This window comes from Nelusetta ayraudi, unplaced genomic scaffold (assembly GCF_046127955.1).
Source record: "Nelusetta ayraudi isolate G7.1 ecotype Tasmania unplaced genomic scaffold, CSIRO-AGI_Nayr_v1 ptg000175l, whole genome shotgun sequence".
Lineage (NCBI taxonomy): Eukaryota > Metazoa > Chordata > Actinopteri > Tetraodontiformes > Monacanthidae > Nelusetta > Nelusetta ayraudi.
This window is the reverse complement of record NW_027466224.1, coordinates 71,917-96,714: the sequence shown is the minus strand read 5'-3', so window position 1 is coordinate 96,714 and position 24,798 is coordinate 71,917. Positions and strand designations below refer to the sequence as shown.

The 24,798-nt window shown below is 49.0% G+C and overlaps 3 protein-coding genes across 7 annotated transcripts; 1 reads left to right on the top strand and 2 right to left on the bottom strand.

The window, feature by feature from the left end:
- Window positions 1-7: 7 nt before the first annotated feature.
- On the bottom strand, window positions 8-6,511 carry daw1 (dynein assembly factor with WDR repeat domains 1). Its single transcript, XM_076014996.1, has 13 exons — window positions 6,374-6,511; window positions 6,191-6,263; window positions 5,343-5,487; window positions 4,760-4,818; window positions 4,554-4,676; window positions 4,368-4,467; window positions 3,772-3,879; window positions 3,182-3,288; window positions 2,989-3,091; window positions 2,387-2,501; window positions 2,176-2,252; window positions 895-1,057; window positions 8-763 (listed from the first exon to the last, which is right to left on the bottom strand). The coding sequence occupies exons 1-13, from the start codon at window positions 6,411-6,413 to the stop codon at window positions 729-731; spliced, it is 1,248 nt and encodes a 415-aa protein (XP_075871111.1). The 5' UTR covers window positions 6,414-6,511; the 3' UTR covers window positions 8-728.
- Window positions 6,512-8,062: 1,551 nt separating this feature from the next.
- LOC142880978 (thiamine transporter 2-like) lies at window positions 8,063-11,436 on the top strand. Its single transcript, XM_076014988.1, has 7 exons — window positions 8,063-8,236; window positions 8,767-9,002; window positions 9,103-9,610; window positions 10,039-10,132; window positions 10,218-10,410; window positions 10,556-10,697; window positions 11,278-11,436. Exons 1-7 carry the CDS (start codon window positions 8,090-8,092, stop codon window positions 11,434-11,436), a joined length of 1,479 nt encoding a protein of 492 aa, XP_075871103.1. The 5' UTR covers window positions 8,063-8,089.
- A 63-nt stretch (window positions 11,437-11,499) lies between these two features.
- On the bottom strand, window positions 11,500-24,564 carry agfg1a (ArfGAP with FG repeats 1a). 5 transcript variants are annotated; one of them, XM_076014980.1, is made up of 13 exons: window positions 24,205-24,564; window positions 18,248-18,341; window positions 17,572-17,687; window positions 17,259-17,424; window positions 16,890-17,109; window positions 16,546-16,650; window positions 16,074-16,145; window positions 14,356-14,542; window positions 13,735-13,817; window positions 13,465-13,593; window positions 12,581-12,736; window positions 12,361-12,455; window positions 11,500-12,269 (listed from the first exon to the last, which is right to left on the bottom strand). In XM_076014980.1, exons 1-13 carry the CDS (start codon window positions 24,369-24,371, stop codon window positions 12,210-12,212), a joined length of 1,650 nt encoding a protein of 549 aa, XP_075871095.1. In that variant the 5' UTR covers window positions 24,372-24,564; the 3' UTR covers window positions 11,500-12,209. The 5 variants fall into 5 exon arrangements, with proteins under 5 accessions (XP_075871095.1, XP_075871096.1, XP_075871100.1 ...); XM_076014981.1 differs by having other exon boundaries at window positions 12,581-12,740; window positions 13,478-13,593; XM_076014985.1 differs by lacking the exon at window positions 24,205-24,564 and adding an exon at window positions 22,275-22,385.
- Between the last annotated feature and the right edge of the window lie 234 nt (window positions 24,565-24,798).

The following is a 24,798-nucleotide window of genomic DNA, read 5'->3' as shown; positions in this document are numbered from 1 at the left end:
ACGGTCGTCGTTGAGCTCGCTGAGGTTTTATTTGAAGCGAATGAAACACTTTGGTTCAGAGACAGAGAAGCACTTTGCTAACAGTAAACTGACCAGCTCTGGCTGGTTCTAGTCAGGAAGCGTCACCACAAGGCAGCAAAAAGGTTCCAGTTCTCAGGGTGAGAATGCCGAGCTTAGCTTAGTGTAGCGTAGCATGCTGAAAATGGCAAACATGTTTGTACAGTTGCATTACAATTTTTTTTTTTTTTTTGGGGGGGGGGTATATTTGGTTCCTGAGCACCAGTTTGTTGTGGTGTCACCTCATCTACGCAGCTACAAGCTTGGATAAGACTTTTCAACGTCATTGTCGTCAGTGTTGTTAGCAACAAAATTTTTAGTTTACATGCAAGTAAAATAGAAACCATGTAGATAATGCACGCAAACAAAACCACCCTTACTTGTCCAAAAAACTGGTTGTGTTCAGCTTGGAAACGCACTCGATACCAAATTACTACTTTACAAATTATTATCATAACACAATTTCAGGTTTTCTCTGGATTTTCCAGCCGAGATTCCATCTTCAGCGTGATATTCACGATGTTGCTGTTGGTTCCGTGCCCACTTCCCTCCGACTCTCTCTCCACCTCCTGCATCTGTGACGCCCCGGGGGGTGTGAGCCGGTGTGTTTTCCTCTCACTGGAGGAGCCACACACAAACTCACGCACGCACACACACACACACACACTCACTCAGGTCCAGATGCGGCAGGTGTTGTCCTTGCTGCCTGCAGTGAAGCACAAAGACAAGCAGGTGGCAGCACAGGAGGACACAGCTGCTCTGTTTCTGTGCAATTAAACTTGAGAGGCCCCAAGCTGCGTGTGTGCGTGCGTGTGTGCGTGCGTGTGTGAGTGATACCTGTGATGATGGCGTCGCCCTCGTAGTTGAAGGCGCAGGAGAAGATCTCGTCTCTATGGCCCTGCAGGACCTGCAGACAGACTCCCGAGCGGACATCCCACAGACGGGCCGTCCCGTCCGAGCCGGCCGTGAGGAGCCATCGCCCCTGGGGGCTGAAACACACCTGCAGGGGGCAGCAGGGGAAACGACTTAAGTTAGGTTGATTTTAAAAGGACTTGAAGAAAAAAACCATTAAAACCTCTAAATTCTCAAGGCGGTTCAAATGTTTTCGGCAAAGAGAAAATAAATAAAATATGAAAAAACTATGAAAACATCCAATGGTTAAAACTGTAAAGAGCTGCGGTCCAATGACACGACCCTGAGGAACTCCAGCTGTACGTCTTCACCGCCGTCGCTGCAGTTCAGATTGAAACTTCAAAATCAATGGGAAACGAAAATTGTGATCTTGCAACTTTGTGTAAATAAGGAAATACGTTGAACAACAATTATAATAAGAATGAAGGCAGAAGTTTAGGAAAACCATGATGGAGAGAAACACGGTTAAAACAACCGTGTAATATTATTTTGTTTCAACATCGTCACAAGAACTCAAGGCTCTTTGCCTTTTTTTTTTTTAATCACGGTGATGTCACAGAATAGAAGAGGATTAACTAAGAAGATCTGAAGTTAGGAGTTTATTAGAAGCCTCATACAGGAAATGAAGGTGACAGAAGGAGGAGGAGGAAAACAAAATGTAGCTATAATTAAACAACACAGGAGCAGAAATAACTTCCCGCTCTTGACACGTTGCTCTTTTTAACTTTACAGCGTACGTTGTACGTTCTCACATCTGAATCCTAAAAATATTCCCGTCAAAAGTGACGCCACCGTCCAAAGAGCAGCTGCTGCACTGCGGACGGAAGAGCAAATCCCCGACGAGATAAGGCCAGTTCATCGAGCGGAAAGATTCATCCGGCACAGCCGTTTGACTTTCAGGCTTTGAAAAAAAAAAAATTGGGAAAACACGACGGCGTGAAATGACAAGAGGAGAGAGGGAGAGAGAGAGAGAGAGAGAGGGAGGGAGCGAGCGAGAGAGAGAGAGAAGGAGAGAGCGGGAGAGAGACAGAGAGACACTGTTTCCAGGGGGGATTAGTGGAGAAATCAGGCAGAATGAACCTTTATCCCGCTTTATCCTGGCTGGATGAAGGCCAGGCCACACACACACACACACACGGGTTCTTCTCAACAGTGGCTGCTGGTGTGGGGAGCACAGAGGTCAAAGGTCAAGCACGTGAACCTCACCTTGGAGATCTCGCCGCCGTGACCCTCCAGCGTGGCGAGACACTGGCGGGTGTCGGTGCTGTAGAGCCGAGCTGTGCCTGGTCGAGCGAGAGAGAGAGAGTGAGAGAGAGAGAGAGAGAGAGAGAGAGAGTGAGGTGGGCGAGCGGTGACTCCACCAGGTTCCACCCCAGAATGCCGCTGGTCGAGTCGCTTCCTGTCTGCGGTTCCTCACCGTCAGCTGAGCCTGAAGCCAACAGCCGGCCGCTCAGGTCAAAGGTCACGTCCAGCACCTCCTCGCTGTGGCCCGACAGAGTGGCCACACACACCCCTTCCAGAGGCTCCCACAGCTGCGCACACACACACACAGGTGAATCATCAACTCATCTGGTCATTATGAAGAAATTATGAGTTAATTTCACTGCAATTAATGTTGGAGGAGGAGGAGAGACGGAGGGGGTGAGGGGCAGGGTGGAGAAAGGGAAGAGGAGGGGCGATGGAGGGAGGAGGAGGAGGAAGATGCAGCGGGAGAGAAATGGAGATTAGAGAGAGAGGGAGTGATTAATGAGTAGAGAGATGGAGGAGGAGAGGGATGGAGGTCGAGTGTGGACTTGAAGGACCTCAGACGTTCTTCTCCCCCTCCCCCTCCTCCTCCTCCTCCTCCTCCTCAGAGAGAAGTTTCTCCTGCTGGATGTCAATAAAAACTGAAGCTGTGCAGTTTCAACGCTTCATTTTCCAAAGTGACTCTGGGGCAAAGACTCGTCAACGACAACCAGCAGCTGAAATGGCAACAGGCAGCGGGGGGGCGGAGTCAGTGCCAAGGGGGCGGAGTCAGACCTTGCAGGTCTTGTCCATGGATCCGGAGACGATGAGCGAACCGTCCCAGTTGAACTGCACGTTGCTGATTTCTCCGCTGTGGCCCGTCAGGACGTGGAGGCACCTGAGAAAACCAGCAAGGCCGGCAGAGTCAGGGGCGGGGCCTCAAACCGCGACCATGTGATCACTGTCAGGGCGGCGGCGGCTGTCTGACCGTCCCGACGCCACGTCCCAGACAGCCAGTGTGTGGTCAAAGGAGCCGGTGACCAGCTGCCCCCCGCTGGAGTCGAAGCTCAGACAGAGGACCTCGGCAGAGTGGCCCTGGTGGAGAGATACCATCAGGGTTGATACCAGACTGCTGGGATACCTGGTACTGAAACCACTGGTATCACCAGATACCACACCAAATACCATGCCATGTACCATACGAGCTACGGTACTGCCTGCGATACCGTCTATGATATTAGCCGCGATACCATCTACGATACTACCAGCAATACCATCTACGATAGCATAGTGCGTTAGAAAGTCTTCAGTGACAAATCAATATTAGATGATATATTTTGGTAACCAACGAAGAAGAAAAAAATCATCAGATGTGCCCCCCACTGGCCAACGTACAAACTGAGTAAAGCGGCCTGTTAGATTCCAATCCATGAAAATACAAAAACACAAAATTTAATTCTAAAAAACATTCTTTCCATATCCAAAAAAAAAGTATTTTAGTACAAAAAAAAAAAAGATTATATTTTTCATCCTAAAAATGCGGGGCAGACTTCAGGGCAGACAGAGGGAATGTCCCACCATCAGAGTGGAGACCTGCTCGCCGTTCTGCACATCCCACAGCCGCGCCGTGGCATCCATGCTTCCTGTGGCCACCAGGGTGCTCTGCGGGTTGAACGCCAGGCAGACCTGCATCAAAGGAAGGTCAACATTAAACATCAATTGACATGTGTCCAAAAAAAAAAAAAAAATGCTTAGCATTTCCACAAATCTTAAATGAGGGTCATTTTTTTTTTCTCTCTCATTTGTGTGTATTTTTCGTTTTGTGTAGCCTGGGTGCAAAACTCCACGTTTTTTAGATCAAAGTCGCAAAATTTATGTGAAATGTTGGATGTTCTTAAACAAAGTTAATCATAAAAATTGCCTGGGAAAAAGAAAAACTTTTTCTGCCCAAAAGACACAAAACATCAATTCACCGCAACGTGACAATTTGCACAACTTTTGACAACTGTAACGTTGCCGCAATGCTTAGCTTGTTTCCCTTCTTGATGAAACACAATTTGGAGGGGGAAAAAAAGTAGTGTTTTAAATTGTCAGTTTAAACTTAGAAAAAGAAAATCCCCCCCCCAAAAAAAACAAAACAAATTTGTTGCAGCGTTGAGTTTTCTTGCACGCACAATTTCTGCCTTGTGTCCGCGGAAGGTGTGGTAACATTTCCCGCTCTCTGCGCACCACAGCTTGCACGTCTTGTCAAAGGAGCCGGTGGCGATCTTGTCCCTGCCAAGACAAGCCAAGCGGGGGGAAGGGAGGAGTTGAGCGAGGGCGACCTCTAGTGTCAGGAACAGCAAACTGCAGCAGATTACCCGTAGGGGTTGTTGAAAGCCACGGCGTACACCACGTTCCCGTGACCCTGCAGCGTGTGCAGCTCGCCGCCCGAGGCCGTGTCCCACACGCGACACGTCCTGTCGTAGCTGCCTGTCAGGAACCTGAGCAGGTGCAGCGGTAGGCCCGGGTTACACACGAACACACACAGCGACACAGCACAAGACGCCGAGGTTTCCCAACTCACCTGGAGCCGGATTTGTCGAAGGCCACGTTGGTCAGCGGGAGGACGTGCGCCTTGAGTTCCTGTAAACAAGTGCAACACAACACAACACAACTTAGATGGAAACATCCTCACATAAACACAGGTTGTTGTGTGTTGATGCTGTGTGAAGAGCTCCCCCTGGAGGTGGCCATTAAGCTGGAACTGTCTGTCCTGATGCCAAGACCAATAAGCTCCACTGCTGGAGTCATCTGGACTTCCTCTGATGGTTGCAATTATTTTTGTTGGGTTTTTGTTGGGGATTTTTTTTCATACTGATGCTGACGCTTTGTGCCTGGATCACTGCCGCCCTCTAGAGTCACTTTGGGGAAACTGTGATATTTCACAACGTTAACACTGACCAACAAATCATAGCACCTTTTCAACCGTGTAAAACAGCTAAGGAAAAAACAAAACATGTATTTAGAAATGTATCAAAAATTGTATACAATATACTAAATAAAAAAAAACAAATAAAAATAAAATGACAGTAATCCACTCTACCTACAAACCGACCCAGCTATCTTATATTTCTCGTGTTGTTTGAGTAGAAGGAGAGTTGTGTGACCTTGGAGGAGCTGAAGCTGCGCTGGTCCTGCTGGCTCAGCTTCTCCTGCAGTCGGACCAGCAGATGTTTGACCTGATCGACGTGAGACTCAGTGATCAGCGGCTCCGAGCGCTGGATTTCCACCAGCAGCTCCTCAACGTCCGTCCTGCGTTGCCAGGATTTTTTTTTTTTAAAAAAAAAACGGTAATAAATAATGATTAGATGTTAATCATCAACCGTGGCGTAACGATCCAAAATCTCTGGAGTGGGAAAGATTTATTTCCATCCCAACAAGCACATTTCAGTTGAGTTTAAAGAGGAAAGAAGAGCTGGAGATGATTTTTCTTTGCCTTTGAGGAAATGCAGATGAAAATGATTTTTAAGGGTTACCAAGCGTTGGAATATTGTTTGTAAAAAAAAAAAAAAACTATGTGTGATTTTCTCTTATTTGTATCATTTTCACATATAGCCTATATCAAACATGAGTTACATGTAAATATATGATTCCTGTGGTTTTTCAGGGAATTTCAGTTGAACAATCACTTCCTGTTGGGCACAAGTGAATATTGTATCTGCCATAGCGTCAAATCCTTCTTGCAGGTGGATTGTAACTTGTTCAGTTTTTTTCCCCCCCACAATAAGAGCATGATCTCAAACGGGGTAGAGATACGAATAAGACACGAATCAAGACTGTTGACACATAAAATTCTACACTCAAACTGTTGCCAAGTGTAGCACAAAAAGACCGGAAACTGTTTCGATCCTAACAGGAACATGTGACGGGAATAGTGTTCGGTGCGAGGCGTTGATAAAAGAAGCTAGTTTTGTTGACACGCTGTTGTTAAAGTTTAACAGCGCAGTGAACTCACTCGGGAGATAAATCCAGCAGGTCGATGGCTCTGGTGCTCACTGAGACCCCGCGCTCAAACTCCACAATGATCCCTGGTGTGAAGGAAGCACATGAAGAAAAACAACGACGACGACAACAACAACTTGCAAGTTTCCCAATGAAAAGCAGAAAGTTCAGAGCATTTCCCGAAAACTGTTGCTACCTGGTGGATAATATCTGAGGAGAAACCGCTTCAGTTTCATTTTGTGCACGGATGCAGCTCGCGCACGTCAACAAGCCGTAGCTATGACGACGCACCGCGACCACTGCGCATGCGTGATCTAAATGTGAACAACCTAGCTCAACTTCTGGGGGGGAAAGTTTTTTTTTTTTTTTAAGCCTTATTCACGTTCGTCATTTTAGCTGTAACTGCCGCTGGCCAATCAGCAGGTCCACGCTTCTTACTGATGTCGTCAGGTGCCTTCATTGAACAGTTCAAATGAAGCACCATTGAACACCGTGAAAACTAGAAAACAAAAATAAAAACGTTTCAATGAGTACTTCTCAAAAAACAATAACATTCATATTTAACGTACATTAATCAACAGTGACAAATAGCTGATTTTAATCAAAAATAAAACACAAGTCTAAAGTGTATATAAAATTCATCAATAAAAAGAATTATTAAAACTCATACCAAGCCATTTAATTTACACAGTCGACTATAATTGATTGAAACTCTTAAAATAAACCAAACTGAAGCTTCCCCGGCAGCGCAAATCAACGTTCATGTAGCTCAGGTGAGCAGGTGACAATCAGCTTCGGCAGCGTAAAACGCTCCAAACACAACAAACGCGAGTGCACATCGTCATATTTGTTGACAACAAAGAAAGGTTACTACGGAACAAAGGTAATATATGTAAGGTGCGCGCCATAGACCAGTAGTAGTATTGAAACTTTGCTCTGCGCCGTCCGTTCTTCTTCGCTGTCTCTGCACAGTGCTCTACACTGTTTCCACCTAGCGGACATCGACATCCAGGTGTCAAAATAAAAGTCACCAGAAAAACATAAATGCAATCATTTAACACTGATCCAGAGCACGTGGCGCCATCTTTGATGGAAAAACACCAAACACCGAAAACACATATAAGCTGGAACCCTTTTTTCACTGGGCCAAAAATGTATATAAATCACTTGTATAATATGATATATATTATTAAAGTGCTACATTATAATATATGTACAGGATATTGTTTTTGGTTTTTGGTTTCACGGTATAATGACGTGCTAGTGCGACACCAAGTGGTGATTCCCCGCTACTGCAGGCAGAGGTGTCCATACCAGGCTGCATCCTGGCTGTAGTCCCTCTGACTCTCTATGACTGACTCATGTTGTCGTGCGAACTATTCCTGCACAATATATGTCCTGCAGTGACTTGCGGGTCCCGATCGGAATATGACCCCAGGGGGCGCTCTGCTTTGACTTCAGTCCGGTGGTTTTACTCTGCTGCCTATCCGGCTCAACCTTTGAACTTTTCTATTAATGAATGCCAAACTCTCATTATGATCATTTAGGCGGATGGTTTGACTTATTGCCTTCAAACATTAATCAGTAGATAAAAACAATCTTGAGTTGCTGTCTGGGTTTTTTTTTTTGTTTGTTTTAGTTTGTTTTTATTGTACATGATTATCTAAAATAATTTCCTGAAGGTGCCAGAAATGCAGCTCAGCAAATCTCCAGCGTTGCCGATAGTCACTGCATATCAGCATCATAAAGACAGGCATTTCTCCCGTCATCTATTGTGATCAAGCTACGTCACAGTGGAGTTATGTTGCTCTTTGACCAGGTTGTTGATTGACCATGGTGAGTCAGTTTCAGGTGTTTAGAGCAGCAGCAGTTCAGCACACAGCAGTAGCAGCAGCAGCAGCAGCAGCAGCAGATGGAGGCGCTGAGGAGGTTCAGGAGGAGCTGGAGGTTCCCTACAGTTCTGCTCTGCATCTATGGCTTCTTCAGCACCGTTAAACCCTTGGAGCCCTTCCTTGTCCAATTCTTGACTGGGACAGATAAGAACCTGACGGCAGAGGAGGTAGGAAACTAACCCTAACTCCTAACGCTTACTCTTTCCCTAATTCCAACCCCAACCCTTATTCCAACCCCAACCCCAATCTTAGGTGCGAGTGTTGTGGTAAGGGTTCGGGTTCAGAACCTGACTCCGGAGCAGGTAGGAAACTAAACTCAACCCAAACCCTAAACCCAACCCTAAACCCAACGACAACCCAAACCACAAACCCACTCTCAGGTGCAGGAAGAGTGTTTTGGTTAGGGTTCGGGTTCAGAACCTGATGGTGGAGCAGGTAGGAAACTAACCCCAACTCCAACCCTGACCCTAACCTCAGGTACAGGAGGAGTGTTTTGGTTAGGGTTCAGGTTCAGAACCTGACAGTGATGGAGGTTGGAAACTAAAGTGCTCAGCGGTGGTGCAGTGAACTCCAATGGATCAGGACCAAGAAAGTGTTTTCTTCTGGGCAAGAAACTCCTCCAACGATACTGCCAGACTTCAAACGTCTTGTCCTTCTTATCTGAGGCTGAACTGATTGTGGTTAATGGCCCCATCAGGTGAACGGCCAGGTGTTCCCAGTATGGACCTACTCCTACCTGGCTTTACTGGTGCCAGTGTTCCTGCTCACCGATTGGCTGCGCTACAAGCCGGTGGTGGTGTTACAGTGCTGCGCCCTGTTTGTCACCACCGCCCTGCTGCGCTGGCTGGCCACCGTCCCGGCCATGCAGACCATGCAGTTCTTCTACGCCGTTGTGACGGCCTGTGACGTGGCCTACTTCTCCTACATCTACAGGTACCTCCTTCAAGTCCTCCTCCTCCTCCTCCCTCTTCTCCTCTTTCTCTTCCTCAAACTCTTTGTCCTTCTCCTCCACCTCCTCCTTCTTCTCTTGCAGCATGGTGGAGCCCGAGAGGTACCGCAGGGTCACATCGTACTGCCGCAGCGTGCAGCTTCTGGGCTACACGGTGGGCTCGGTACTGGGTCAGATCCTGGTCAGCCTGAAGCTCCTGTCCTACCACGGCATCATCGAGTTCACGCTGGTGCTCACCTCCATCGCTCTGCTCACCTCCTTCTTCCTGCCCATGCCGCAGCAGAGCATGTTCTTCCACCGCAACGCGGCCAAGGAGCCTGAGGGGGATGGAAATGGAGGTGGAGGAGCTGGACCTTTGGAGGATGGAGTGGGTGGAGGGGGAGGCGGAGGCAGTGGAGGAGGAGGAATTGAAGGTGGTGGAGGAGGAGAGAAACAGGTGGAGGAGTCAGCAGCAGGTCAGGGCTGCAGCAGGGTTCTCTTACAGCTGTTCCAGGACTTCCGCCAGTGCTACAGCTCCAGGCAGCTGCTCTACTGGTCGGTGTGGTGGGCCATGGCCACCTGCGGCTACAACCAGACCGTCAACTACGTGCAGGTGACACGCAAGAAACACGCAACAACCCAGAGAACCAACAAAATGACACAACACGACACCTGACTTCTGTCAGTCTTGATTCCATTGGTCATAAGACCGTTGTTAGGATCCTAGGTAGAGGGGTGGAGGGCGGGGAGGGTGGAGCTTACTCATGCTGCCTGGGTGTCTATTCTGTCACCTAAAGCACCTAGTAGCCAGTTGTTTGCCTACCAAACAATAAGTATGTGTTATTGCCACTAGGGGGCCTTAAAGAAAATAGGCCAATTGGGGATTTTTGAGGATCCACACAAGTCACTGATGGTGGATGGTTGAAGCTACTAGCGAAATGAACCACACCAACCCACCAAACAAACAGAACAGAACAGAACAGAACCCTGACAGACAAACATCTTACCTGCTGTTTAAAATCACTCTTTCAACCTCTTCAGTTTCTGTGGGAACACATTCAAGAACAGAGTCAACCTTCCGGGAACTTCAGCAGCATCTACAACGGCGGCGTGGAGGCCGTGTCCAGCTTGATGGGTGGGTGACATCACCAAGGAGGTGGGGCCACTGGCGCTCTGTCCACTGAGCTGAGCTGCTCTCGATGTTGCTGTTGTTGCTGCAGGTGCAGCCACGGCCTACGGCGTGGGCTTCATCGAGGTGAGGTGGGATCATTGGGGGGAGCTGTCGCTGGGGATCTTCTCCGCCCTGGGCTCCGGCGCCCTCTTCCTCATGACCTTCACCTACAACATCTGGCTGTGCTATGTCGGCTACGTGCTCTTCAAGTGCCTCTACATGCTGCTGATCACCATCGCCATGTAAGGACGGCCCATCTCCAACACCTGGTCCAGGCTGACACCACTAATGAGAATCACCTCCTCCTCCACTCCTCCTCTTCCTCCACCTCTTCCACCGACTCCTACACCTCCTTCTCAACCTCTTCCTCCTCTTCCACCCCTGCAGGTACCAGATAGCGGTGGACCTGAGCATGGAGCGCTACGCTTTGGTGTTTGGCGCCAACAACTTTGCCGCCTTGGTTCTGCAGACCATCATCACCTCAGTGGTGGTGGACAACACGGGGTTGGCCCTCTCCATCATCCCACAGGTGAGCAGCTGTGAAAGTCAGTCAGTCATCAATCAGGGGATTTCATGACCAATCAGCTTCAACCAGGAAGTCGCTCGCTGAGAGCTGTTCTAAGCACCAATGGGAAGCCCTGAGCTGTGGCCAGAATGGCAGCTGATTGGTCGGCGTCCACGTACAAATCACCTTTCCAAGTTTTGCCCCTTCAAACGCTGTCTATGAGCTCGGTGCTGTATGACTGCCCGCTGTGACGAGCTGCTCTGATTGGACAGCCAGATGTGTCGCACGTTTTGAGAGTGGCTCGATTTTTCTCGTTTAAGGGAAGCTTTTAATTCAAGCGAGGAAGCTGGTCACATGGTATCATCAAGTGAAAATACATCCACAGATTTGAAAACTTTGTAGACGTCATCAAACTTTGCCTCCGATACCATCACAGACCTCTGATTGGCTAACGTGATGGCTCTCCTGAGCCTAACGGGTCAAGAGCAGTTTAATGTCTTGCATTGGATTTGAGTTAGTGAGAACTTTAGTAGCTTTTGATTTTGGCCTTACTTTGTTTTGGGACGTTGGTTGATTTGATGTCTGATGTGCTCCTGATCCCCAGTTCATAATCTACAGCAGCTACTTCTCCGTCATCGCCGTGATCTTCCTGGTCAGAGGGATCTTCACCCTCTGGAAAGCCCGGAGGCACAGGCAGCGGCCCAAAGACTCCGCCCACCCGACAAAAAACAAGCCTCCGGAGTTTGAGGAGCACAAGTTCTGAACGCGAGCTTCGTCGTTTAAAGTTTTTAATTTTTGAAAAACGACTGACAGCAGACACCGGGGATAGAAATCCATTTTTTATACAAAACAAAATGTACAAGATTTTCCACATTTCCATATAAATGGACAGTTTGGTCTTTTTTTTTTTCAATCTTACTTAAAATTATTATTTAATATATAATATATATTCATACTGTATATATTTACACGTTAACTTAAAATACTCTTAATAGCCAGCAGTGAGTGTTTCCAAGCTCCTCAGCTGTTGCTGTCACACCGTTATTGGACGCGGTTGGTTCACAGAATTTGAAAGAAACAGAAGAAAAAAAGAAATCCAGCACAAAGAAACAGGTTCACAAACACAGCAGCAGGGGGCAGCACCCACCCGGCCCCCTCCCCGGCAAACCCTCCCTCCAGAAAACCAGTCAGTCGGAAGGAAATCCTGCGTAATACAAGAAGAATACTGATATGAAGTAAGAGCTAAATTCATATAAAAGAAGAAGAAGAAGAAGAAGACGGGACTGCAGCATCGGCGGCGGCACCACACGCCCTTCGCAATAAGTTAAAGAGTTCAGCCAGTTTGATGACGTGGTTCAGTAGAGGCCAGTTCACAGGTTCCACAGAGGCTCCGCCCACTTCTCTCAACCTTGTGGGTTTTCACTTCTCTTTCTTTTTCTTCTCTCTTTAAAGCTACTTGGTGAAATGAGACAGATCAATAAGTGCAAGAACGCCACTTTGTCGTAGGCCGTGCGGAGCAGCTGATTGGACGGGGCGCTATAGGAAGGGGTTGGTGGAGGAGCCCCCTGCAGGATACTGTGGAGGTGGAGCGGCGCCCTGCAGCGGGGAGGAATGAAGAAGAAGTCAGAGGCAAAATAATAAAGAAATGAGAGTTGAATGTGAATTCACGTGAAGTGACGAGACGGACCAGGAAAGGGTTGCCGGAGACCATGGGTGCTGCCATCGCCTGGCCAAACGGAGTCACTACAGGCTTGGCCTGGCCAAACACTGGGAAACCTCCACCTGGAAACACAGAAAAATGTTTTTAATAAAAAATAAAACCATTAACGACTCCGGTGTTGATGTGTGTCAAATCAGCTGGACCGGCCGCCATCACCGGGTTAACACCGGAGGGCTGCTGCACCCACCGTTGGGCTGCTGAGGGAAGGCCTGAGGCTGCTGTGGGAACGGCGCCTGGCCGGGGAACGGCTGCTGGAAGGTTCCGCTGAAGCTGGTGGGGAGGCTGTAGGCGGAGGCGTTCCCGAATCCCGACGGCATGCTCATGGAGCCGGTGCCGAACGACGCTGCAACACAATCAATAAAATGTGTCTGGTTAGAGGCAGAGCTGCAACTGGTTTAATAATCGACTGATAGGTTGATTATTTTTCTACATTAATCGATGAATGGGATAAGATAAAAAAAATGTATGAACAAGTGTATGAACACACATGGAATTATGTAGGAAACAATAAAAGTGTCAAATAACTCAAACATAACAACTACATGGACATATTTGAATTCTTCAATACAGCCACCTTTGATAAAAAGCATATTTAGAGTTATTTAACGCATTTCTTTGCTGTATAATTACGTCTATCTTGCTCATATGTTTGATGTCTTCAGTACCGATATGCAGTGTAGGAAGATTTAAAGATAAAAAAGAAAATTGCACGAGAAGGTTTGTCCAAGCTTTTGACTGCTAGTGGATGTTAACCAGTCTGTCAAGCACAGGCTTTTTTTTTTCTTTTTAAAGAAAATGCACAAGAAGAGGCATATTTTTGTTTAAATGAACATGAGCTAATACATGTTGATGCATGATAAAGTAAAATACAAATCAGACAATCTTACAGGACTCTCTCTGAACATTCTAATGTTTCACACTAAATTCACAGACGCGTTTTTCTTTTTAGGTGCTGCATCATCACCAACAGTCTTAACAATCCATGTTCATGGATTTTATGGATTTGATGCTGCAGCCTGAGTTAGTTAGAAGACATCTAGAGGAGGTGAGTCAGCGGTACTCTGGCCTGACCTGCTGCTGCTGCTGCTGCTGCAGCTGCTGCTGCGGAGGCTGTGTGAGGCGCTCGGCCGTTGCTCTGGAAGGGGTTACTGCTGGCGGCCGCTGGAGCTGCTGCAGCTACAAAGGGATTGGTGGACGGAGCTGCAGGGAGAGAGAGAGGGAGGGACAGACGGGTCAGGACGAGGAGGAAGAGAAACACTTCCTGTTCAGAAGATCCAAGACCTGATGAGGTGGATGGATGTGTGTGTGTGTGTGTGTGTGTGTGTGTGTGTGTGTGTTCACCTCCAAACCCTGCAGCCATGCTGGGTGTTGCTTGCTGCACCTGTTGCACCGTCGACACTCCGGCATCACCAGCAAAGAGCCCGCTGCAGAGGGAGAGAAGAGGTCAAGGGGTCAAGAGGTCATGGTGTCACACACACACACACACACACACACACACACACACACACACACACACACACACACACACACACACACACACACACACACTTCATTATTGCCATTTGTATGTATGACTTGCACAATGTTGTGTTGTTAGTTTCTGTTGACACAACTGAGAGGTGTCTAGTTAACTGCTTGTCGTCACGGCCTGTGCTGCAGTCTATGTTGAATGTTGTCAGTGTGTGAATGTGGAGTGAGACACACGTGCACTGAACCGCTCCTGGTGGCTTCAAGCTGTCTCAATCTGTCATTGTTGTGTGTGTGTGCGTGTGTGTGTGTGTGTGTGTGTGTTGAGAGGGAACTGGAGTGATAGAGATAGAGCGATACATAGAGCCATAGGTAGATGGACAGATAGAGATGGATAGATAGAGCGATAGAGGTAGAGAGCTCGAGAAGTAGAGAATAGAACGACAGATGGAGCGATAGATAGACAGTCTTTCAGAAAAGGAGACCACAGCTCACCCCTGGGTGGCGCTGCAGGTGCTGTAACCGCTGGTGGGCGGGGCCGAGGAGGAGCTGAAGACCGTGTCCAGCGCGGCCAGCGCAGCGTAGCGGTCACCGCCCGTCTGCTGCTTCTGAAGGAGAGCCGCCGCCGCTGCTCCGCCTCCTCCACTTCCTGTTCCACCACCAGCGAGGGGGACAGAAGCTCCTGGAAGAGCAGACAGACAGACAGACAGACAGGAAGGAGGAAGGTTAACAGAGGGACAACAACCGCAGAAGCCTCTGCGGCGCAGTCTGCTGCATTGAAGTCAGTGTGCAGGTTCACACCACCAGGGGGCAGCACGGGCGCCTTTCAGACACACAAAACCACTGCAGCTGCTTTGGAAAACAGTCAAGACTGGTAGTCGGCCGTCAAATAACCGAGCAGAGTTCACTTTAAATCTGAAACTATGATGAACAAAATGCATGTAAACTTTAAACACCTGCATTTTGTATACTACCTGCAGATCGGTTGATCTTTTTTTTCCCACACAGTGATACTTGAGACGCTTCGGACGGGGAAAAGACTTCTTTCTCACCGTAGTTTTCTTTAACTACACCAAACTACCTGGGTTGCAGCGCGATCTTGCAGATCCTGACGTGAAGCGATCGAGCCGCCGTCGCTCGGAAAGGCGTTTGGTGTGAGGGGGTTTACCTGGCTCTGGATTGGCTGAGCTAAACACACCATCCAGGTGCGCCAGGGCCGCGTATCTATCGGCCGGGGCGGGGCTAACGACCCCACCGGCTGCAGTGGGGCGACCGTGCGAGGAGGAGAGAGCGAAGGATCCAAAGTCGGCGGCGCTACACGATTTGGGCAAGTGGTGAAAATGTGCAAAAGTGGTGCCGCCTGCATGGAGGAGGAGAGAGATGGGAGAGTCAGACGTGAGGCCTGGACGACGGGGTGGAGTCAGGCGAGCGGTGGGGGAGGGGTGGGAGGAGATTGTCATCGTCTAAAGGGGGGGGAACACAACAACACAACACGAGCTGCGATTCCATGCTCTCATGAGGGTTTTTTCACACGGATCCATACGGAGGAATATCGCAAAAGTGTCATGGAGACACTTTTTCTGCATTTACACGTCGGCGGACGTGACGTACGGTCACGTGACCAGTTCACCACTTAGCGCCATCCTTGACAGCAGCATTCAATAGAAACACTTGCGAACCGCAATTGGAATTTGTCGAATTTTTTCTCTCGAAAGATCGATTTTATTTTGCGAAAACCTGTCACGGAAACGCAGCTACTGACTGTTTAGAGTTGGCTTCACTCGTTTGCTTCTGTTGTTTTTAAACACACAAGGTCAGCAGCACGCCATCAATCAAAAGAGTGAAAGAAGAAGAAGAAGAAGAAGAACCCGACCCCCCCGCCTCAGTCACTTTTCACCAGGACTCACAAGACTGAGGGAAATAAAAAACTGGTCGGAAGCAAACGCAGCCAAAGTCGCACCGGCGCAGTCAGAGGTCAGCTCAAGGTCGCGACACATGACTGTGTGTCTGTTCAGTGGGAACTCGATGAATCACATCGGCTGTTTCAACTTTCGACTTCCTGCTTTGGCTCTGTGTTTTTGTCTATGGGGGGATCGTTAGAGCTGTTTTTCATTTTGTTTGACCCTCAGACAGACACACAGACAGATGGACAGACAGAGAGAGAGAGGGGTGGTGTGCAGGTCAGAGTGTGAAACCCAGACACGGACACTTACTGTGTGTGTCCTGCAGAGGCAGCGCAGCACCAAACTCAACCAGACTGCGGCTGGATGAGAGCGCAGTGAAGGCTGGCAGCAAAAATAAAAGAAAAAGAAAGGCACAGAGGGATGGAAGATGGAGAGGGGGGGGGGGACGGGCAGATGAGAAACACCAAAGAAAAAAAAAGACGTTAAAAAGATGAGGGCGAAAGAAACGTTAAAATAAAAGAAAGCATGAGAATATAAAAGTGATCAACAGCTGCTGAAGCAAAAGGATGAGAAACTGAGAGAGAAAGAGAGAGAGAGAGAGAGAGAGAGAGCAGGAGAGAGAGAGAGCAGGAGAGAGAGAGAGAGCAGGAAAGCGCGTGTGATGAGAAGATGAGAAGAGGAGGAGGAGAAAGAGGAAGAGCAGAAGGAACAGAGAGAGAAGGAGAAGAGGGGGGTGAAGAGGAGCAGGAGGAGGGGGGATGAGGAGGAGGTGCACCTCTACCTGTGTTGGCCGGGTGGAAACCTGCCAGGTTGGAGCCAGAGCTGCTGGTGGAGAACGCATCAAAGTTTGCAAAACCCGTGTTGGAGTTGGCGCTGTGCTGCGCGGCTGGAGGAGCAGCAGGTGATGGGAGGATGGAGGACACACAAACAAACAAACAAAAAAAAAGACCACAATGAGAAAAGAACTGATGGGTGGTGATGGAGTGAATGAGGAGTGTGACACACACACACACGACAAAAGTGTGCGACCACAAACGAAGCAATGAATTGTTCGACAATGGCGACGGCAGGGAGGACACCCCCCCCCCCCCACATCGTGAGTCACTTCCTGTCTGTGTTTCTTACTCGTGTGGCTGTTGAAATGTGCAAAGTTTGCAAAGCCGGGGGCGGAGCCTGCTGCTGCGCTGGCGCTGGACGGGCCGGCAAAGATGTCTCCACCAAGGTCGCTGAGGAGGTCAAAGCGTTTGTCGTGGACGTGCTGCTGCTGCTGCTGCTGCTGCTGCTGCTGCTGCTGCTGCAGGTGATGATGGTGGTGATGGGCCTGACTGCGGCTCGCCAGCGGAGACTAGTGGTGGGGAGGAGGAAAGAAAATAATTCAGCAACAAGAAAAACAACTACATAGAACCTGGTGTGTGTGTGTGTGTGTGTGACAGAGAGAGCGAGTGAGTGAGTGTGCAGCCTGATTGGCCGACTGGTTGCCTGAGTGAGTCTCACCTGATTGGGCGGGGTGGTCCTGCTGAGGTGCAGGGTGGGGGCCGACTCCCCCAGCAGGGACTTGAGTGGCCGGACCTCCGGGGTGCTGCTGGTGCTGCTGTTGGAGGAGCCTGAGATGGAGGCGTGGACGGAGGCCACCGCCCGGGCCTGCTCTGCAGGGACGTACCTGGAGGAGAAGACCACAGCAATGACGTGTGTGTGTGTGTGTGTGTGTGTGTTGGTTTGTGTGGCAGGGAGGGACCCCTGTCAGAGCAGGACCGGGGACTCGGTCCAGCGATGCTACTGGGACGGCGACGGTCCAGTTGGCTCTCACCATCTCTTCTTCTCATACTTGTCCTGGAGGAACTCCTTGACTTTCTGAGACTCTCTGAAGTCCGGCACCGACAAGGTTCTGTCGTCGTAGAGGCCCAGCCAGATCTGCTTGCACGCCTGCAGACAGACAGAGGGACAGGTAGACAGACAGAGGGCCAGACAGACGGACAGAAAGACAGACAGACAGACGGACAGACAGACGGACAGAAAGACAGAGGGACAGACAGACAGACAGACAGACAGAAAGACAGACAGAAAGACAGACGGACAGACAGAGGGCCAGACAGAGGGCCAGACAGAGGGACAGACAGAGGGACAGACAGAGGGACAGACAGACAGACTGGTGTTAAACTGGGAACAGAACAATGAGGGTCTCTGACTGCCGGCGACCTCCACAGTGTTGCTGCTGCTCAGGTTACTCGCGCTGGTGGAGCAGCAGCTGAAAATAAAGGTGCTAAAGATAAAAAAGGCCACTGGAGGACGTTTGTCTCCGCCGCCGCACCGGGCAGCTTTTAATAGGCTCAGCCAAAGTGGAGCAGGAAGTCCCGCCTCTTGGACACGCGGCGGAGTGATACAGATTAAAAGCCACGGGGTGGAGGAGAGGGGAAGAAAGGAGAAGTGAGAGAGTGTGAGAGTGACCTCCACCGTCAGGTGGTGCAGTCAGTGGCTCCGCCCACCTCGTTGCCGTGCTTCTGCAGGAATTCGATTTCCTGTTGCGTGAAGGTCGTCATGGAGATGGATTTGACTCTGTGAGGTGGGTTCAGTCCTCGGCTGCAGGTGGGGGAGAGAGAGAGAGAGAGAGAGAGGGAGAGAGGTTACTGAGAGGTGGTGGTGGTGGGGTGGGGGGTGATCTGCAGTCAGGCCGCACGATTAATCGATCTGGATTCACACTTGCGGCCTCTCATTTCTGAATGCCGGCGATTCTCTCACATTTTCTCTCATTCGGGACGTCAGCGGCAAGACAACAAGCGCTGCTAAATGACAACAGTGCACCACGTGATGCACAACAGCCAATCTGGTGGTGGGTGGGAAAACCTTGCGCTGCTTCAGAAGCGCCGTCTAACCGACAACGTCAAGGCGTAAAATGCTGTAGGAGAAGCTGCTTCAGTCAGTGGGGCAGAAGAAGAAGCAGAAGCAGATTTTATTTGTCCCATATTGGGGAAGCTTCAAGGAAACCGCAGCGTCCTCGAACCAAAGAAAGGGATCACATTCCGTGGTCTGGAAGTTCTTCAGTTTCAGAGAGGTTTTCACTTCATCGCAGCACCACAAGGAAACAAATCAAGTTTCTACAACCACCTCAAACCTCACTGGAGCCTCAAACCTCACTGAGGTCTGAACACGTTGACCAAGTTGAGTTCTTAGTAAAGAATATTTAATCGGTTGGCTGCAGAAAAAAATGGACCGGGTTTTATTCCACGGCCGTGTATCATCAGGAAGCCGGTCCTCCTCTCTGCTCATCTCCATCAAAGGCACTGGTGTTCACTGCTGACTGTTCCTTCCTTCTGACGGCCGGAGCTGATGAGCCAGTCTTGCATGAAGCGCTGTCATATTTTGCTGTTCTGTTCTTTTGTCAGTAGAATAACGGTAATAAATGTTTGTTTTTTTTTTGGGGGGGGGGAATAATTGTGAGAGAATGTCTGTGCAGACTGACAGACAGACGACAGACAGCGAGGCTCCCATTAGCGGCACTGAGCTCCTCGGCTACATGAAGTGAACTGGTCATGTGACTCCTGAAGATTTACGCAAGTTCAGTTAAACAGGCGTCGAAAAAAAAGACAATCGTGACTCATTGAATAAAATAATCGGACCCACACTGCTACTACTGCTACTGTTGCTACTGCTACTACTGTTGCTAATGCTACTGCTGACCAGCCACACAATGACGAGGAGCCGCAGTCACAGAAACACAAGACTGGACGGCTGAATTATTCAGAGCAGCTCGACTCCGTCAAGTCTGTTGGCTAATTAGCCCACGGCTTACAGTGTGAGTGTGTGAACAAGCCAAGCCACGCCACACACACACACAAACACCGGGCAGAACCACATGACTTAATCATGCTTCTCGTCAGACAGCTGATAGGTTGGACCCAGAGGAGACAGTAGCTGCATTTCCATGACCCCCTAGAATTACACAAAGCCCAAACATGGCAGCAGATGTGATGTACGGGGTCACGTGACCAGAAAATGACGCAGTATGTTTAAAATATTACAACTATTTTTGACCGCAAACAAAAGCAAACCTAATTCTTATGCTTTGTGCTCCACACCATTCGATGGAAACACCTGCAGGTCACAATGGTACCATGTTGAAATTTTAGAAACAAATTTTGTAATGGAACCTGCAGCTGCTGTTCTTCTGCCAGTGCTCTCTGTGACGTGGACTGGAGGGCATCAGCTCGTCCAATCAGCCGTCAGCTCGTTAAAACATCAACCACGTATTTACACACGGGGTGCAGTGCAGTTTATTTTCTGGGGGGGGGGACCTGTTACACTGGTGTGTGTGTGTGTGTGTGTGTGTGTGTGTGTGGCTTTGTTTAACAGGCAGCAGGTCAAACCAAGACATTCAAAACATCACTGCTGTGTTAACACTCACACACTGACTGCGTCAGTCAGAACGACTGAGATTTTTTTTTTTTTACGTCACACCAATGATGACGATGACCTCCTTGCATCTCAGCAACCACCGAGTTCAGCCATGTGCCGTCTCTCGAGTGGTGGCGCCCCCTAGTGGAAAGCCCTGTATTGCAGTAAGTAAAATAATAACGATGCTCCTCCTCCACTGCTGCGTGAAGCTTCTCGGGCGGCCGGGAAAACTCAACTCATTTGCATCGTGCAAAAGTGCTGCAGGGGCGAGCGGGACTGGCAGGCTTCAAAGGAGGGAGAGAGAGAGAGAGAGAGAGAGAGAGAGAGCAAGTGAGCACTCGTCCCTCTGCAGTGACGTTTCGCTCATCGACACCTTTCCGAAGCACTGCCAGCAGCAGCAGCAGCAGCAGCAGATGCAAAAACAAAATAAAACCCAGCAATGAAAAATGTCGGAAAGTCTTAAAGCGACGGCGCCTGTTTGTTTGCAGCAGCAACACCGTCACGCTCCATCACACCCCACCGGCGGCCGGGTCTCTGGAGGTCACAGTGGAAGCTGCTTCCTGACACCAGGATCAGGCCGAGCTGGTGTCTGTCTGTGTGTCTGTCTGTTCCTGCAGGAACCGACTCCACCTTTTCCCTGGAATGTGTGTTTACACAGTGGATTCCAGCTACACCCATCAAACAACCTCGAGATCCTTCCTGCTGCGGCAGGACGAGACTCGGGCACGATGATGTTGGATAACGCTCAACATATTTCCACAGCAGCATCAGCCGTGAGCAGGAAGTGTTCCATAAATCCACAACAACTACAAACAAAGAGATCAAGAGACGCGCAGGACGACAAACGCGTCGACGGTACTGCCGCCTCCACCAGCGAGGAGCGAAGCCGCTGGCTTAAGACCGAAAAGCTTGCTTCTAAATTGAACAGCAACATCTCTTTTTCAGCAAGATATCGTCAAATCATTTTCAGTGACATCGTGCTGCTTTGCCAAATACTATGAACCAGTTTCTTTGCTTCATAAAATTCCAAAATCAATGAACCAGGACTGAGGGGGGCAGGGTGTCACTCTGGGTGTCACCAAGAGAGCGTAAAAACAGCTGGATTCTGTTGCGTTATTATCGTGTCACTGCAGTCTTGGCTGAGTCTTGATCAAAAACCCCGAGTCCGTCCGGTCCGAGAGCGAGACAAGACCCAGTAAAAACAGGTCAGAGTCTGAGACGATGCCAAGAACCTTAAAAAAGTCATCTGGAGACCAAGACCAATCTGGAGCAGTATAGCTCGAGGACACACGATACGTGGTTTCACGTCAGAGTTGCGGCAGAAAGGCAGAAAAAGTCGGTCGATTTGTCACGATTAGTCGCTTTTCTGGAAAAAAAAATAAAAATAAAAGCAGGCTTTGAGTACCGTGTGAAAATAGAGCGACAAAGTCGGCAAGTTGGCAAAGTGGTGCAGAAAGCCACTTCCTGCCCCCGTCCCCGCAGACTTCCTGCAGATGTCCGTTGCGCTCTGTAAATGTAACCGCCGTTGTTTCGTTCTGTGTGAAACGTGAGGGATGGCGAGAGAAAAGTGACAAAAAAAATGTGATTGGGAGGGGCTAATGGAATTCAATTAAGTCACGTTAGAGAGAGAGAGAGAGAGAGAGAGAGAGAGAGAGACGTGCTGGGGAAAGGTGAGCAGATGGGATCCGCTCAACAAGCGGTGGGAGAGCAGTGAGACTGCGGGCAAACACAACGTTTATCTCAACCCTTTTTTCCAGCGGCAGAGTCGAATAATCTTCACTTTTATAGCCGGGGCGGGGGTCAGAGCAGCACCGGCTGATTGTGCAGATTAACTTGCCGATCCTCTGCTGACTGACTGAAGCTCAACACGGCCATTAGAGCGCAGGGAGCAGAGGAAGAATGACTCGTGGATTAACTGGCCAGCAAATGCAACCCCCAGTCACAACAGAATAATCATTACTCACAAAGTTAAAATGGCCAGAACCATTTCCATAAAGCATTAGGAAGAGAGTGTGCGTCAGAGATCATTATTATTATTATTATTATTATTGTGTTGCCAGTTCAAGCTAATTTACCGCGCGCACGCAAAGACTGATGATGCAGCTGCACGCAGATAATAACCTGCTTACGGGATCCACCACTATTTATTTATTCAGCCATAATTGGAGCGGGTTTAAGGCCGCGGGCGACAGATCTTCCCCTCTGGTTCAGCTGTCAAAATGACTTCCAGGTGAACTTCACTTCACCCTGGAGTCAAGAGTGTGCTTTTAATTCAACTTTAATTAATTCCAAAATGCTCGGGGTTGTTAAACAGAGGCACAACCTGTAAAGGTCATTGTGACTGTGCGCCAGGCACGGAGGAAAGATGCGAGCGCTTGTACTGCTGCGTGTCACAAAAACAACAGCTGCGTTTCCAGGACGCCTATAATGGCACAAAACCCAAATATCGAAATAATGGTGACGAAACAGCTAAACTTGGACAAACCTCTCAAATAGGGTGAGGTGGGGTCATGTGACCAGTTCACTGACCGGTAAAAATGGTGCGTTGTGTTTGAAGAAGACTGATTTTTTTTTTATACAAGTACTCAAAGAGGAAAATACAACAACGTAAACACACAAAAGCGAATGTAATTCTCATCCCAGGTTATGCATTTCGAGTTGGCACCATTCAACGGAAACACCTGCAAATCACAATTGTAGTACTCTGGTGAAATTTTAAAAACATCGCTTTTATTTTGCGAAACACTCTAAAACGGAAACGCAGCTAATGATGCTGTTAACTTTCACTGAATGTGAAGCATTTTGCATTTCTGATGACCCGTTTTTCTCTGTGATGATGATGATGATGATGATGATGATGATGATGATGACAAATGCTTATAATAACAACAACTAGACTGTGTTCTAAACTCGGCCACCTCTCTCAGCGTGACTTTCTTTCTTCCCTCCCTCCCTCCTTCCTTCCGTCAGGACCACGCCCAATTTCCAAGGCAGCGATCACCGGCCACATTTTCTTCTTCGGCTCTCGCTCCAAACTGCTCGCCTTTCCCCCAGAATCCATCAACTCACATCGCCGACACCTCTGATTAGCCAGCTCGCATTGATAAAGGTCGTGAAAGATGACGACACAACGAGAACAAACACAGCTCTTCTGTCGTTGAATATTCAAGGCGTGTGCACCCCCCCCCCCCTCTCTTCCTCGCGGGGCTGTCACCAACCAACCATGTGACTCCGTGGAGATACAGTAGATGAAACACGGCAGAGACGTGTAGGGGTGGTGGTGGTGATGTCCAAGTTAGCACACCCCGTTATATTTAATGCGGCCGGTATCGAGCAGTCCACTTTAAACGGTCGTTGCCGTAGGAGCAGTTCAGTTTCGGTGTATTTTACAAATCAATTCAAATACAAACAACACTCGATCAAAGTTCGTTTGTAAAAACGGGACTCTCTAGAAGCTATGTACAGCTTACGAACAGGGGCCCGGAAGCCATACAACAACCATTAATCACAAATCAATTCCCAAATCCAAATCCAACCCAACCTAAAACGCAAGACTTCTTCAGGTTCCCCAGATACAAAGATACCCACCCTCCCTCTTCCTCTAACACACATACATCAGATACTGGCGCATGAATTACATACATGGATGCATGCATACACTAAAGAGAGAAGTTCATCATTTTAAATTAGTTTTAGAATAAGACATTATCTAATAATAGCAGAAGAAGAAGAATTTGGCTAAGACCGCTAGCTTCCAGCTGTGCAGTGAAATTTAACTCGCTAGCTCAAGTTAGCTTTGCGACTTTAGCCACGAATCTATCAGACCGACCTAGCCTGTCTCGGCTCGGCTCGGCGAGAGGTTTTCCCAACAGCTTAAGACTCCAAACAGCTGGATAACACAACCCGAGTTAGCTAAGGCACGTTCGGCTAGCCGCTAGCCGAGAGATGCCTCATGTTGCGTCCCCGGGACTAGAATAAAAATCATTATACTTAACTTGTGCGCCATTTCCGAGCTATAAGGTCATGGGGTAACACTTAAATAATAACTTACAGGATGCCGGAGCATGAGGTGCACACGAAGGAGCCCACGGTCATGTTGGCGTAGGTCGGGCCGCGCTGGTCGCAGTCGAAGCACTTTCTGTTGGGGGGCAAACTCGTCATTTCCCGCAGCATCTTGAGGTGTTTCTCCTCCTGCTTCCGCTTGGCGCTCGACGCCATGCTGACTAAAACGGGCTGGAAGTGACAAAAAAACAAAACACAGAGGGGCTAAACTACACCGAGGAACAAGTGGTTGTGCTTCTATCGGCGGTGGCCGAGCGAAGCGAAGGGCGGATAGGGGGGACGGCTGCGTGCGGATCCGCTGTCCCTGCTGGGCCCTGGTTGGTTGGCTGGCTGGCGTCAAACTCCAACTGCGAGCTTGAGGCGGCTGTATAGATTAAAGCGGCACATCCGGGTACTTTGCCCCAGCGGCCCGTGCTCCGTACTGCCCTCACGTGGCCAAAGATGAAATGGTTGGACGTGTTCTCAAGGTCTATCGGTATTTCAGGCCAGTTTACTCCGAACAGGTCGACACATTCTGGATCCATTCAATCAAATAGCTGCAATCCTCTGTTTTTACTTGTTTGTTTGCTGGCCCAGAGAGTTT